Source organism: Polypterus senegalus, chromosome 1, assembly GCF_016835505.1.
Source record: "Polypterus senegalus isolate Bchr_013 chromosome 1, ASM1683550v1, whole genome shotgun sequence".
Classification (NCBI taxonomy): Eukaryota; Metazoa; Chordata; class Cladistia; order Polypteriformes; family Polypteridae; genus Polypterus; species Polypterus senegalus.
In genome coordinates, this window is record NC_053154.1 from 209,777,913 (window position 1) to 209,792,631 (window position 14,719).

General features: G+C 40.4%; 1 protein-coding gene across 3 annotated transcripts in view; it reads right to left on the bottom strand.

Annotated features, from left to right (window-relative positions):
• Positions 1-14,719, bottom strand: part of si:dkey-191g9.5 (rap1 GTPase-GDP dissociation stimulator 1) — a 57,539-nt gene that overhangs the window by 15,694 nt on the left and 27,126 nt on the right. For all 3 annotated transcript variants that reach the window (XM_039768022.1, XM_039768026.1, XM_039768032.1), the window contains 3 exons: positions 6,947-7,072; positions 3,428-3,556; positions 849-974 (listed from right to left, as the gene is read on the bottom strand). In XM_039768022.1, the coding sequence (XP_039623956.1) occupies positions 849-974; positions 3,428-3,556; positions 6,947-7,072 (381 nt within the window). The remainder of the gene's footprint in view (positions 1-848; positions 975-3,427; positions 3,557-6,946; positions 7,073-14,719) is intronic.

The window sequence follows — 14,719 nt, forward strand, 5'->3', positions numbered from 1 at the left end:
ATATTATGTACATTAAAGAACCATCAACAACAAATCAAATCAAATTAATAATATATTGAACAATTATTCTAAAAGTAAAGTTAAATAAATCGGACTCTGCAGCTGCATGAATAAAAGGTAAAGTACCACTTCTGGTTAGTAGAAATAGCCCAAAAGTTGATAGAATTATTTTTGTACCTAATACTTGCATGCAAAATTTGGTTGACCTAATTGAAAACATACTCAAGTTATCATGTTTACACACACACACACTGAGAGACAGACACACAGACATAATTCCAAAAATGCTATTTTCGGACTCAGGGAAGTCTAAAATTCGAGATTCATCAAAATCGCGAAAATGGAATTTTTGGAAGATTCCAATACTTTCTCTATACTTCGTATACGAGAAAGTCAGGGAAGTCTAAAACATCAAGATTCATCAAAATCTCAACATCAGATTTTTGGATGATTACAATACTTTCCCTATACTTCGTATACGAGAAAGTAAAAAAGGAAAGAACAACATTTGAGACAATTTGAGATATAGCAATAGTGGGAGAGATATCTAAGAAAGTAGGTTGAAGTGGTATGGATATGTGGTGAGGAGAGAGAAGGAATATGTGAAAAAAGAGTGCTAGGAGTGGAAGTACAGGGGAAGAGAAAGTGAGATAGGTCAAAGCAGAGGTGGATGGATGAAGTAAAAGAAGATTTGAAGGAAAAGAGCTTGACTTGCGAGGAGGTGCAGCAGTATGGAGAAGATTGACCAAGAACATCAACTCCATATAGAAGCTGAAAAAGATGAAGAAGAAGCTGACTGAACAGTATATGTCTGTAGATTTACAGATCCTGAAATCCACACAGCTCACCATTCTCAGATAGGGCTTCCAGAATCTCCAGGATGACATGCCTTCGTTCAGCATCGTTGGCCCGATGTAACTGCCTGATGAGGGCCTGGCCCACCGTCACATCTTCTAGAGCTTCTCGTGCACAATCTGAAAGTGAAGGAGTGAGAATTCTTCTACAGACAACATGCAAGTCTTGACAATTCTAAAATACCCGTGGCAAACTGGGTCTTTTAAGATTGCTATAAGCTATGCATCTGTGGACTAATAAATAATAAAGCCACACACTCGATTAATACTTGACTTTTGCATCCACTATACAGTTATAAGGACAGAATTGTTAACCATATTGTACTCATCTCACAAGAACCTCATGTTAGATAAATCTCACCTAAGGCGACACAAAACACAATACATATTTTACACTGTTATAATTTATATAACAAAAAAGAAGTACTTACATCCCATGATTCGGTGCATTGAATTATTACCTTCCTATGACTTTGTCATTCTCTTAAATTATGCTGGAGGATTTTGGATTATTCCTCCTTACAACAATAACAACAACATTTATTTATATAGCACATTTTCATACAAACGATATAGCTCGAAGTGCTTTACATGATGAAGAAAGAGAAAAACGACAAAATAAATACAAAATAGAATTAGGGGACACTAATTAACATAGAATAAAAGTAGGTTCTGATGGCCAAGGAGGACAGAAAAAACAAAAATAAAACTCTGGACGGGTGGAGAAAAAAAATAAAATCTGCAGGGGTTTCTAGGCCATGAGACCACCCAGCCCCCTCTGGGCATTCTACCTAACATAAATGACCTTACACCAACTGCTTCAGTTTATTGGGAATTTGTTTAAGTCCAGCTCTCTTAAAGAAGAGAGTCGGGTTGAGGTCTGGACGGTGACTTGGCCATTAGAAACCCCCTCAAAGTCTTGTCTTTTTCAGCCATTCCGTTACAGATTGTCCTGGTGCAAGATCCTATTTTTAGGTACACTCTAGCTGTTGAACAGATCACCTTAGACTTCCTTTGGAAGAATCAAGTATAAAAAGAGGTGTTCATGGTGGACTCAATGATTCTGAGGCGTTCAGATCCAGTGACTGCACTACCAGTCCCAAATAATCACCCCTCCATGATTGATGCTGGGTACGAAGTTCAGAGTGTGATTGGGTTTTCAGCAAATGTAGAATTGTGCGTGATTCTTGTCTACCTAGATGACATTTTTGTAGAAGTCTTTTAGTTCTTTCAGGTACAGCCATGCTAACAGGTTTTTTTTGGAGAGAATGGGGATTCCTCCTCAATACCTTTTCAATAAAGCCACTGGCTTTCAGTCTTCTTCTGATAGTACACTCATGTATTGTAACACTTAACATGGAGGCCTTGGATCCCTGGATGTTGTTTGTGAGTTACAGTAGGTGGAAATTCTCAGAACATATAGTGCGACTTGTTGAATTTTGTGTGAATTCAGTGCGGCACACACTCGTAAAATGTTCACCATTTAAAAATACACTTTCTAACTGTTGAATGATTTACTTCAAATCATTTGGAAATGGCTTTATAACTCTTTCCAATTGCCTATATGAGATCTACATGGTTTGGTGCTCCAGACTAAACTTTCAAAGGTCTGGTTAAAGGTAGGACTTTCTGATCACCAACTAATCAAGTACACTCAGTTAGCAAACTCTAATTACCTTCTCAACTGAGAAAGGGCCAAAAAAAGGGTGCACTCACTTTTTCACATCACTGTGCTTGTAAATGTGTATAGCACACTGTATAGTATGCTATGTAAGCTCTGAACCGTACAATGAAAAAAATTATGGGAGAACCCTTATCCTGTATGTACATGAAATTATCTACGTACAGGATACTTTCACATCCTGTATTTATGGGATATTTTACATACTGTCACACATATGTGCATGAGAGGCAGTCTAAGGGCTTAGCTAAGGGTAAGCAACAGAGACTGGGGCTGATGAACAGCATTCATACCTTTTCTCCCTTTTCCACAGACCTTCAGAAGGGAAGACCTCTTTAAAAAGCTCCACCCACTTCTGGATCAAAACCACACCCCTCTACTGACCTCACTACCCTTCCTATCCCGTCTCTTCCTGCCATGAAAGTATAAGAATGAACCCACCATTTATCAGATCAGTCCCATATGACTCAGTCTTTTACGATTACTCGTGACCATATTGTGTTGGTAGTGACATTATATGGGATGGATTCCCCAAACCTTTATAATTGTTCTCTTATCTTGTTTGCAATACGTATGAGATATTTTCATATATGTAATGGATATTCAAAGCGCACTTTACACTTTAAATTTTTTAATCTAACTTTATCTTGTATATATGTAAAAGTTATCCCGTACATACGTGAAAGCATCTCATTCAGTTCTCATTTATTCATTGTGTGGTTCAGAGCTTCCATAGTATACATTGTATATAAGTCAACATTTATTTTGATTTGTTGTGCACGTATGGACTAAATCAACTCGTCTGATAAAGAATCATCTAATTTTGCAAAACAAGTAAAAAAAAGAAAAGGATAAAGTACCACATTTCCAAAATAAGTATGGTGGAACTCACCCAGATCTGCCAAGTTACAAAGGGCGAGGAGACACACGTTTACCAGGGGGTCATTTTCAGGGTACTGTTGCAAGATGCCCATTAGCCTGGGGATGACACCTCTGTTAACTAGCGCCTCCTGTTGAGCATCTGAAACAGAAAGAGTGGTAGGAGTGTAAACCCAACCCCCAAATCCATTTCAAAGTAATAACAGCGCATAAAATTCTTAATCCTACTTAATTCACAGGGCAGAGAGTCTATTAAGGCAGGTGTAATGATGTTACAGGCGAGAAACTTAGTTATTATTATAACTTCACCATAAGGTAGTTTATTTCAGGTAAGGATGGCAGAAGTTTTAAATGTAAGAAAGACAAGCTTTGAAATAAGGTAGTTTTGAGGCATAGGAAGAAAAAAGTTTGATAGTAGTGAAGATGAGTTTTGAAAGTAAGGAAGTTTTGAGGTAAGGAAGCCAGAAGTTTTAAAATTAAGGAGGTTTCAAGGTAAGGAAGACAAGTTTTGATGGCAAGGAGGACAGATGTTTTGAAGAGAAAATAATAAAGTTTTGAAGTAGAGAAGATTTGTGGTATAGAAGACAAGTTTTGAAGCTATGCAAGACAGATGTATCTAAGTAAGCTTTGAGGTGAAGAAGGTAGAAGTTTTGACGTGAAAAAGACAGATGTTTTGAGGTAATGTAGTTATAGTATACTCCATGATTGTGGCTCCACGTGGTGCATGTTGATAAGCACACACAAGTAAGAATTTCACCATACTCTGTATACCTGCCAATACTCGCCCTAAGAACCAGTCAAGAACAAAGTACCAATTTATCACAGGCTCTGATTTGGAATGGCCAACCTAATGAGCACATCTTTGGGGATGTGGAAGGAAAACCTACTCAGAAATGGGGAGATCTGTGAAGCGGCAATGCTACCCAGTGCACCAACATGCTGCCGTCATGGTAATTTACTGTATTAATAATAAAGTGTCTGTTTCTGCATTTTTCAAAGTTCCCTTAGCCCGTTTTCAAATTAAATGTGCTACACTGATTTTTTTGACTTGTATGCCCCCACAGATCATGACACTAGAGAGTGGCTAAATGATGAATATTGGTTGGACATTTTGCTAAGAATTTGTTCATACTCTGTACACATGACAATCCTACTATTATGATGATTATTACAATAAAAAATCAGACAATGAAAACATCATCAAGGTATATAGTAGAAACACTCATGAAGCTGTATAGTAAGTATGAGCTGCTGAGTGGAGTTATGACCTGAGGATCATAACTGTGAATCTAGTGGTGCCAGGGCTGACAGTCCTGATTTGAAGTGGTAGAAGTGTGCCTGTGTAGGGTAATTTAAGTCTTTAATAAACCAGCTTGCCTTTTTTAAGGAGTTATGAACTTCCAGAACAGAAGGGAGTGATGTACTTATGATATTCCATAGTGCTTTCACCACCTTCTATAGGGTTTAATGCTGTTGAGTTGAGTAGGTGCCATACCATGATGTGATGCAGCCAATGAGGATGGACTTCACCACTGAAGTTTGTGAGAGCAAATGGAGAAATCTGCCATTTCCTCAGAGTCTAAGGAAGTAAAGGCATGTCATGTGCCCTTCAGTTCATCAGTGGTGGTCAGTGCAAGAAGTTTAGAGCCACACATCCTCTCAAGAGCATTCCCGGAAATGTATATGACAACGTGGTCTTTTGCTGCTTCCTGAAGACCTTGACCAGCTATTGGATTTTGCAGACATTAAGGGAGAAATGATTATTTGAACTGACACCACTGAGTCAGAAGATAACTCTCTTTTGTTTAAACCATCTCATCACTGTTATGATCAGGCCTACAATGTTGGTGTGGTCAGCAGACTTAATGACAGAGGTGGAACTGTGTCTGGCCACACAATTAAGGGATGAACAGGGAGTACAAAAGGAGGCTCATCACACTGCTCAGTGGTCTGCTTGTATAGAGTTTTAGTATGGAGGAAACTCTGCTGGCAGTCTGAACCTGTCAGGAAATCCAAAATCCATCTTGGTGATTATCCTTCATGAGATGACTGTGCTGAGATGGAATTTCTATACAGCACTTTATTATCCATATGTGGCAGAAAGTATAAGGGATACAACTATGGACCAATAATATATCTCCTAGCTGTATTCCACCATTCTTTGTCTCAGGTAAGCTTCAAAAAATGGAAAATGCAGCAGCTTCCTGTCTTTGAAGACAATCTTCCTGTGGTGTCATCTAAAGAATTCTGGACAGAGGATGGTGACCGCCACAGTGTTACCTTCTCAGCTAGACTCCTCTTCTTTGTGCTCATTTCTCAGATTTCTTTGTTGTCTCATCCCATCTGAGTCATGCTGGTTGTGTTGAATGTAGGTAACTGATGATGGTTCGTCTATATTTAACAGACTAAAAATAGAATTGTGAATACTCCAATGTTTGAAATGAAATGCCCTTTTAACTGTGGAAATGAACTGTACAAAACAACAAAAAAAAGATTATATACAGTAATGCACAAAAAGAGTTGTCACTCTTGAGCACTATGGTGGAGACAGCTTCCTAATTTACACATGTCACTTGATCTCCTCCATACATCAGGTACTTGAAGTGTGTTTAACTTCTCAACATTTTGTTAACCACAAAAATCCTCTGTATACCACACAGTATGTCTGGTATAGTTTATCGATTATTATGTGCATTGTTCTTCAATCACCAATGTTTCTGAAATCAGTCTTTGAGATAGCTTCTACCTTCTTCACTAATACGCCCAATACAGAGGTGTTTTTTGCCCCGGTTCTTCTAGGTCTACGCTTTGTAATGGAGGTGCAGTCCATCATAATCACTTGGTCTATTGTGACAGAATAATATAGTTATCTAAGTGGTCACATATTTATCTAGGGTCCATATTAAAACTAGTATTCATCTTTAAAGAAGTATAAAGGATTAAGCAAACTAATTAGGAAACCAGATGAAGAGAGAACAAGCAAAAAGGAGATCAAATGCTCAAGGTTTTCTTTCATGTACCCAGTAAGACTTGCCAGTTGTCCGGTACACAGTTTTTCATAAAAGAATAAGTGCTCAACTTAAGAGATATGGGTAAGACAAGAATGTAGTAGAATAAGATTTTTATTTTGGGAATGTAAACTGACCATGATCTCTGCTGAAAAACGTCTCAAGTCATTTAACCAATCAAAGTAAATGTCATTCAGCAGTATTATGCAAATTTAGTTGTCTATAATTTGTGTCTCTAACTTTATTCTGTAAGCATTCTGCAACATCTCTGCTCGCGAACCATCCCTTAGTAGACAATGTTAATGAGGTATTTCCCATTTCATGAAGAGAAATTAAAAGACACATTGAACAAGTTTCCTCCTGCCCGATTCCTGGCTCAAAGATGTCCTAGTTGGGGACAAAGTTTCTTTTATTAATATATTTCCAATTTATTTCTTCCACACTATGAATGGGGCCAGCTCTAAACACCAGTTTGTCTGCTTCTAGAGGAACATTCAAACTAATCACATCTCACTTCTACTTACTGTTATCAAAGCAGATCCTTCCGATGGCCCGGCCTGCGTGCAGAAGTAATTCTTGGTCTGAGCTCTCAAGGAGAGGAATCAGGGCAGAAACAAGTCCAGCATCTACACAAGGCTTCTTTGCAGCATCTAAATACAGAGAAGATTGTTCATGTTATTTGCATTACTGGATTAGAAGCAATGAATCTTCAATGTGCATAAATAAGATGAGATGTGCTAAATTACAGAGAACAAATAATGCTTGTGGTGAGCATTTTAGAATCAGTGGATTTAGTGTATAGTGTGACAGAGCTGATTTGTGAATGTATCAGAAAAAGCACACAGCATAGAAGCCTCCCAGGCAAGGGAGTCCAACTGGATTCAAAGACACAGGCCTGAACCGCTTGGAATATTAACATGGCTTTTAACTTGTTCTACCTAATTGGGTGTATGCTGTAAACTATCATGTTTAACATAACAGATTTAGCCACCTACAGCTTCAGAATTGATTGCAGACAGACCGTATTTTTAGTAAAGAATGTCTCTAAACAGTAGGGACACATAAGAAGTGCCAAAAGGATGCCTACTCAAAGAGAATGCTCAGGCTTGGGTATATACAGTAGGCCTAATAGACACAAAGGGTGCTCCTCATAACTAAACAGATCTTTGGTGAAGAACTGTTGAATATTAGAGAGTGTCAGGGAAATGGCCACTACCATTCTCCGTCCCCAAGATCATTTGGTCCAAAAATTTAGTTTAAAGGTTTTGCAGACTTGAAAATTGATGTTACTGAGCCTGAAAGTAACCCCAGGATATGATTTAAAGGCCATCTCCACCAATGTTCTAATAAGTCTAGACACAGAAGGTGAGTTGAAGCAAAGGATAACTGAAAGAAAGATCACAATAAGGAAGAGAGAATGAGAAAAAAATAGAGAGATACAATTCCATGTGGTATCTGGAATTGCAAAAATGGAGAAGCCACACCAATGGGCAGATAGGGCAATAGTCAGTTTAGGAAGTTTAAGAAGGAGAATAGATTTTTTCTTTATTTCATTTGATAGACTAGTAACACTTGGACTTTTGATCCTTAATGAAAGGTGGTGTATGCGCCTGTCACGAAACACAGTACCCCAAGTTATTTTACTAAGGTTGCTGCAATGTCCTTCACTACCATCCGATGTTCTGTGGCTCTGTTACCAACAACATGCTCATGTGACTATTGTTTTCTTGTCAGCCAGGTTACGTAGCTGTGCCACCACTCTGCATACATAGGACTGAAGCCCAGTAATGTGGCAGAGGTAACCAACACCTCCAATTCTTTAGTTGTTTGAGACTTTGTGCTGCGCTCGGAGTGGATGACTGGTGGTTGCAATGAAAACAGTCAGTCGGTCCTTACTGTTAGCAGGGCTCTCCACAGTTCTTTTCATTTCAGCAATGCCGCATCCCCGTTTGTCATGAGAAGCACCGGAAAACCAATTTTTGTGGCAAAGTTAGCACTCAAGTCCAATTCATGGAATGCTTTAGAAGTCATTGAATTTATATAGAGTTGTTTAAGGCACTCAAAATGTGGCAGGGGGTGGGGGGCACTTGAACTAACACCAATCACAGCATAAGCTAATGAGCAAAACAAAGATCAAGGATTAAGACCCCATTGGTTTGAGAGATTTTGCATGACAGACTGACGACCCTTAGTATTTTATATAAATCCAGGTAAATAGTGTTTTCTTTTTATTTACTTATTATTATTAATGTTGGCCATGGCTTGAGCAACACTAAGCAACACCAAATTCCTGGCTTGAGCAACACCAAGTTATTCTTTTATTATCTATCTATCTATCTATCTATCTATCTATCTATCTATCTATCTATCTATCTATCTTGCATATTTCTCACTGCCTTATTAGGGTTAGGTTATGGCTAGGGTTCGTATCCATTCATGAATCTATTAATTTTCTGAACCTCATTTGTTTAATTCATGATCACAAAGGCCGGAGCCTAGGATTGATCTGGCTAAGTGGCATCCTCTGTCTCCTTCACCATCCGGCATGCGATCCTTCCACAACTCTACTTGAGGAAACTTTAGCAATACTATAATGGGGTCATTCATAATGTGCTCCTAATATATTATAGCAATAAATAGGCATAACTTAATTTAAAAAATTTGATGAAAGTCACCATCAAATTGGAGAGTCCATCTATTGTTGGTGACCAGACTCACATCGTTATGAAGTGTATCTCCACTAGAATGGTTGCTCCAAATCAAATGCATTGTGAACCCTTGAGCTGCAGATCTACTCGGTCCAACACCCCAGACTGCCTGTTATCACTGATTGCCTTACATCAGTCCATCTCACATATGAGATCTGCTGAAGCCAGTCTCCAATGGCTTCCAAAGCCCACCCAGCACTCCTTTAGCTGTGTGTCTCCTTTTGTTTAGAACTTTTCATGCGTGATCTGTATTTGAAGCTCCATCAGTGATCACACTCTATTCACATGTAAAACTTTTTCTGTTTTGACTTTAAATTGGCTACATCTATATCAAACATGTGGATCCTGATTTCATTGTATTGTCAATCTTCCACAGTCTTTCACTTTTGTAAGCCTTATGGTTATTCGTCTGTGAAAGACACTCTATAAAATAAAGACTGGTAAATTAATAGTTGGCAGCATGGTGGCACAGTTGATAGTTCTGAATCTTCATGGTTTACTGGGTTTGAATCAGCCTCCCAATCTCCTCTTTTCGTCTCAGATTCCAAAGACATGCATGTTAGGTTAACAGTCGACCCTAAACTGTCCAGATGTGAGCAGATGTGGCCTGTTATGATCTGACACCCCATCCAGTCCATGCCCTATGTTGTTCAGATACGCTTTGGCCCTTGCGACCTGAAACTGGATGAAGCAGTAGATGATTGACTGCCTAAGTGCCCTGCTGAATCACACCCCGGTAGACAGACCAGAGCTCCTGGTAAACACTTGTTAGAACATAAGAACATAACAAATGTGACTAACGACAGGAGACCATTCAGTCTATCAAGCCTGTTTGTTTAGTTAATAGCTAAGTTGTCTCAATATCTCATCCTGATTCTTCTTAATTCTTTTTAGGACTCTTATTTGTTAACTTAGGTGATGGACAGCAGAATGAAATGATACTCAGAATCAGTGGGGCAGGAGAAGTGAAACAATTTTGTTCATTTAAAAAAAGAATTCTTAAGTACTTTTATTATGGAACTGCAGCTTTAAATGTAACTCTTGCAGTGTTGTACCATTCATGGAGAATTTGCCAATGCTATCAGTTAATTTCAATTTTGCTATACAGATTCTTAGCTAGGTTCTAACTTAGTAAATACTGAAAATAGTAAATAATCAAATTGGTTTTGAGTGACTTATTTTATTAATTTACCAAAGCATACTAATTCACTTCTACGCCAGTAGGCTCTGGCTCAGTGATGCATTTCGGGGCTGTCAGGTAATCGCACTCATATACTCACATGGGTTCAGGCCCAATGTGGAGCTCACAATAAATATAATGGCACATCACCAGTGGATCTTGGCAGTTGATGCCCGTGCCACAAACTTGTGCAATCACATAAGATTTCTGCCCTTCTTTTGTCTTGGCTGCATCCACCATTTAAGGGGCCAATAATCCTCAGGCAGTGAATTTGTCCTGAGATGGACTTGGAACCCTTCCAGGGCAAAATCCTACCTCACTTCCATTGCTGTTCCGGAGAGCATCTGGCAAGTGTAAAATGCTTTACATCAGTACAGACAATGAAGGGATACATAAATAAATAATTCATGCAAGAATAATGTGAACAAAATAAGCAAACAAAGTCCCCAGGGCAAAGCAGAGGTATGTCAGGCCCACCAGTGGTAAATTATTATACCACACAAGTCACATTAAACTGAGGCCTAGCAAATGTAATTGGCATAGCCTTTGAGAAGTTTGTGCCTGAGAACATTCTAGATTCTCACTTGCTCTTTAAGATATTATTGGATTAATTGATGATGTCTCAACGTGAGGAATTATAAACAAATTGTCACCTGAGACTAAGTGTTTCAAACTTAGGTAATAAACTGCCACTGGGAAAACATTTTACTAAAAAGTATTTTCATATTTGAAGAGTTTTCAAGACTGTTAAATCAGTAAACAATAAATAAATAAATCTACTCTATATATATAAAACCCTAAGCCTAAAAGTGCAACAATTTTGCGCAGCGATTTTATGTGACGTTTTTATGTCACGCTTTAAATATTATTTTAAAAACTACCGCCCGGCCGGGACGCCCAGGAGGACCAGAGGAGGGCTTGTACCTCCTCCAGACCGGGAGGGGGCATCCGTCCTGGTTACGCTGGTGGCCTCGGGTAGAGGGCATGAAAGCCTAGCCCTGTAGGGGCCCGTGGTCACCCCCAGGCGGCGCCCCACTTCCAGACCATTATCTGCCACATCTGGCCGAGGCAGGAGCCCGGCCGGGACACCCAGGAGGACCGGAGGAGGGCCTGTACCTCCACCAGACCACGAGGGGGTGCCCGCCCTGGTTACGTTGGTGGCCTCGGGTAGGGGGCATGGAAGCCCAGCCCTGTAGGGGCCCGTGGCCACCGCCAGGTGGCGCCCCGCTGCCTGAGCAGCCCTGGAGCACAGCACTTCTGCCACACCAGGAAGTGCTGGGGGGAAGACGACAGGGGACACCCGGACGACTTCCGGGTGCGCAGCTGGCACTTCCGCCACACAAAGGCGTGTCTGCGGCGGCGTGCCGGGAAGCAGCTGGAGCCCATCCGGGTTCCCATAAAAGGGGCCGCCTCCCTCCAGTCAGGGGCGAGAGTCGGGAGGAAGCAAGACGGAGCTGGAGTGAGGACTGGAGGCGGCCAGGAAAGAAAGGCAAAAGGACTGTGTGGCCTGGACTTTGGGGGATCGGTGCTGGAGGCACTGGGGTGTGATTGCGTGGTAAACTTGTAAATATTAGTATAAATAAACGGTGTGCGGTGAAATTATGATGTCCGTCTGTCTGTGTCCGGGCCAGCGTTCACTATATATATATATATATATATATATATATATATATATATATATGTTTGGTATCTTTCTTTTTAGAATTTTTGAACTTTAATGTGATGTTGTTAGATTTTCAGATTCTTATTTCGTTCTTAAACTATAAACTAAAAAATATCAAGAACTCATGTCCTGCGAGATGAGACTTTGTGCCAATAGATTTAACCATGGCCGGGGATAGAAATAAAAGACAAAGAGCAGGACAGCTGCTGTACTGGCTTTTGAAAGTTCGACACGCCACACAAGATGCAGATCACACGGCACAGCAGCAGCAGCAAGCCAGCAGCTGATCGAGCAAAGAAGAAGTAAAAAAAAAGGAATTTGTTTCCCATTTTATCACCATTTAAGAGGGGGTTTTGGATGAGCGACCACATCTCCTTGGGGTGTATTCAGCCCCCCTGTTTAGAACACAAGTGGCAGAGACGTGAAGTGGCTGGCATGTAGTGCAGGCAAGGGGGGTTGGCGAACAGCAAGCAGGGGGTAAGCCCCCTAATAAAGAAATAAATAAATAAATACAATAAAAATATATAGGCATTACTGAGCTCCAAACCTCAAACATTAACACACAAAACAGTCCCAGGTTTAAACAAAGGGGGGCTTAATACAAAATACCCTTTGTACAAATACAGTAATTAACATTTGTCTCTTCTGCTCCTCTCTCAGACTCGCCTGGAAAAGACTTGGGAGTACTTCCAGTGCCAAGGCTTCACCTGTTGGAAGCACTTCCAGGTCTTACAGAAGTCCCAAAGAATAGGGAGTGTAAGTACCTGTAGATCCCCCTAGCGGAACCTATGGACCCCAGTAGGGTTGCACTACCGAACTACAATTCCCTGCTGTTGTCCAAATGGATGCTGCTACCTAAAATATGGGGGGAGACAATATGCTGAATATAATGTTCTCCCCTGTTCTTCCATGTTATTGGCATCTCGGCCAGGTAAGGATTCTGAACCAGTTCTGGCTGGGATGCTGGTCCCAGGGTATTGTCCCTTACAATACATACTTGGGTGAGTCAAAAATTATCTGCACTCCGGTTATATTAAAACTTCTCTTAAAAGCACTTTCCGAACGAGATCCCTGTCTCCCCAGTAATTGCTATGCAGTTGTGAATGTGTTACATCAGAGCATTTGTAACTGCCGTGCAAGATACAATGGCTGCCCCATTGCTCCAATGTGCTGTGATTTGTTATTTGTGGTCTGAGGGTGTGCCTGGTGCCAATATTTATCAAAGACTTTGTGCACAGTATGGAGAAAGTGTTTTGTCACAAAGAAGTGTGAATGAATGGATAGAAAAGTTCAAGGAAGGTCGCACAAGTGTCAGCCACAAGTGACAGTAGATGATGATGTGGCAAATCATTTGTAAATCGGCCATGGCTCTGCCTATGCAATAATCCATGACTGACTTGGGTTTCGAAAGAAGCCGTATGAGGACGAAGATTGACGTCTGATAAGAGGTGAAGACAGCAGTGCATTCGTGGCTCGCAGCTCAGCCTAAAACATTTTTTAATGAAGGAATATGAAAGCTTGTTGACAGATGGACAAAGTGTATTGAAAAGCAGGGAGATTATATCGAAAAATGACGCATTTGTCTTTCTGAAAGTTGATTAAAATAAATTCTAGAGTCGCAGTGCGGATAATTTTTGACTCACCCTCGTACATACAAATTCACACCGGATTGGATTGTTGAGCACTCTTAGTATACATTAACTTCAAAGTATAAGGGGTAGTGGGGGGTGGCTTGGTGCTAACATGCATGCAATATTTCAGAGAACTAGAGTGTCCTCCTAGAGGTCAGTCTGCAATAGGCTGCTATGCTCCATTCGTAAAGCAGAAACAAGGAACTGCTGGTACAACACATCAGCACACTTCAGTCCCAGGGTGCAACACAAGCCAGAGGTGACAGCGTACCTTGATAAGACACTTGCACAGCTCGGTAAAGGAGAAGAAACACAGTGGAGGTGGACACCGTACGTATTTCTCCATATTATTTCTTTTAGTCTGTTGTTTTCTGTGAAGTGATTAAAACATTCAGTTTATTGCATGAGCCATGTAAATGTGAAGCCTATAAACGTCAAAGCTGTATGTAACAACTTAATGGAAACCACAATTCAGTGTATATTGCCTTTGATTTAAACCCTCTAAACTTTTTAATTGTATATAGCATGATCAAGGGTAAGGAGAGTCCAGTGAGCTTATAATATTTGCTCCCCAGGGGAAATCTATACTAATAAAAGGCAAAGCCCTCACTGACTCACTCACTCATCACTAATTCTCCAAGTTCCCGTGTAGGTAGAAGGCTGATATTTGGCAGGCTCATTCCTTACAGCTTACTTACAAAAGTTGGGCAGGTTTCATTTCAAAATTCTACGTGTAATGGTCATAACTGGAACCTATTTTTCTCCATGTACTGTAATGGACGTTAGCTCAATGGCCGTGGGGGGCAGAGCTGCGTGTGACATCATCACGCCTCCTACGTAATCACGTGAACTGACTGTGACCGCAGTACGTAGAAAAGAAGGAAGAGCTCCAAAGAGCGCTGAAGAAAAACGCAGAATACTTTATTCGCGAGATACAAGTTTAATGAGAAGACACGAGGTATAAACGAGACTTTGGATCACTTTGTAACAGAGTTAAAATTGCTGTAGTGAGAAACTTTTAAGTGCCGGGTTTTAGCTAACATTAAATAAAGCCGTGAACATCGCAACATCACACAAGAGAGCAGCTCACATGAACTGACTGAACGCAATACGAG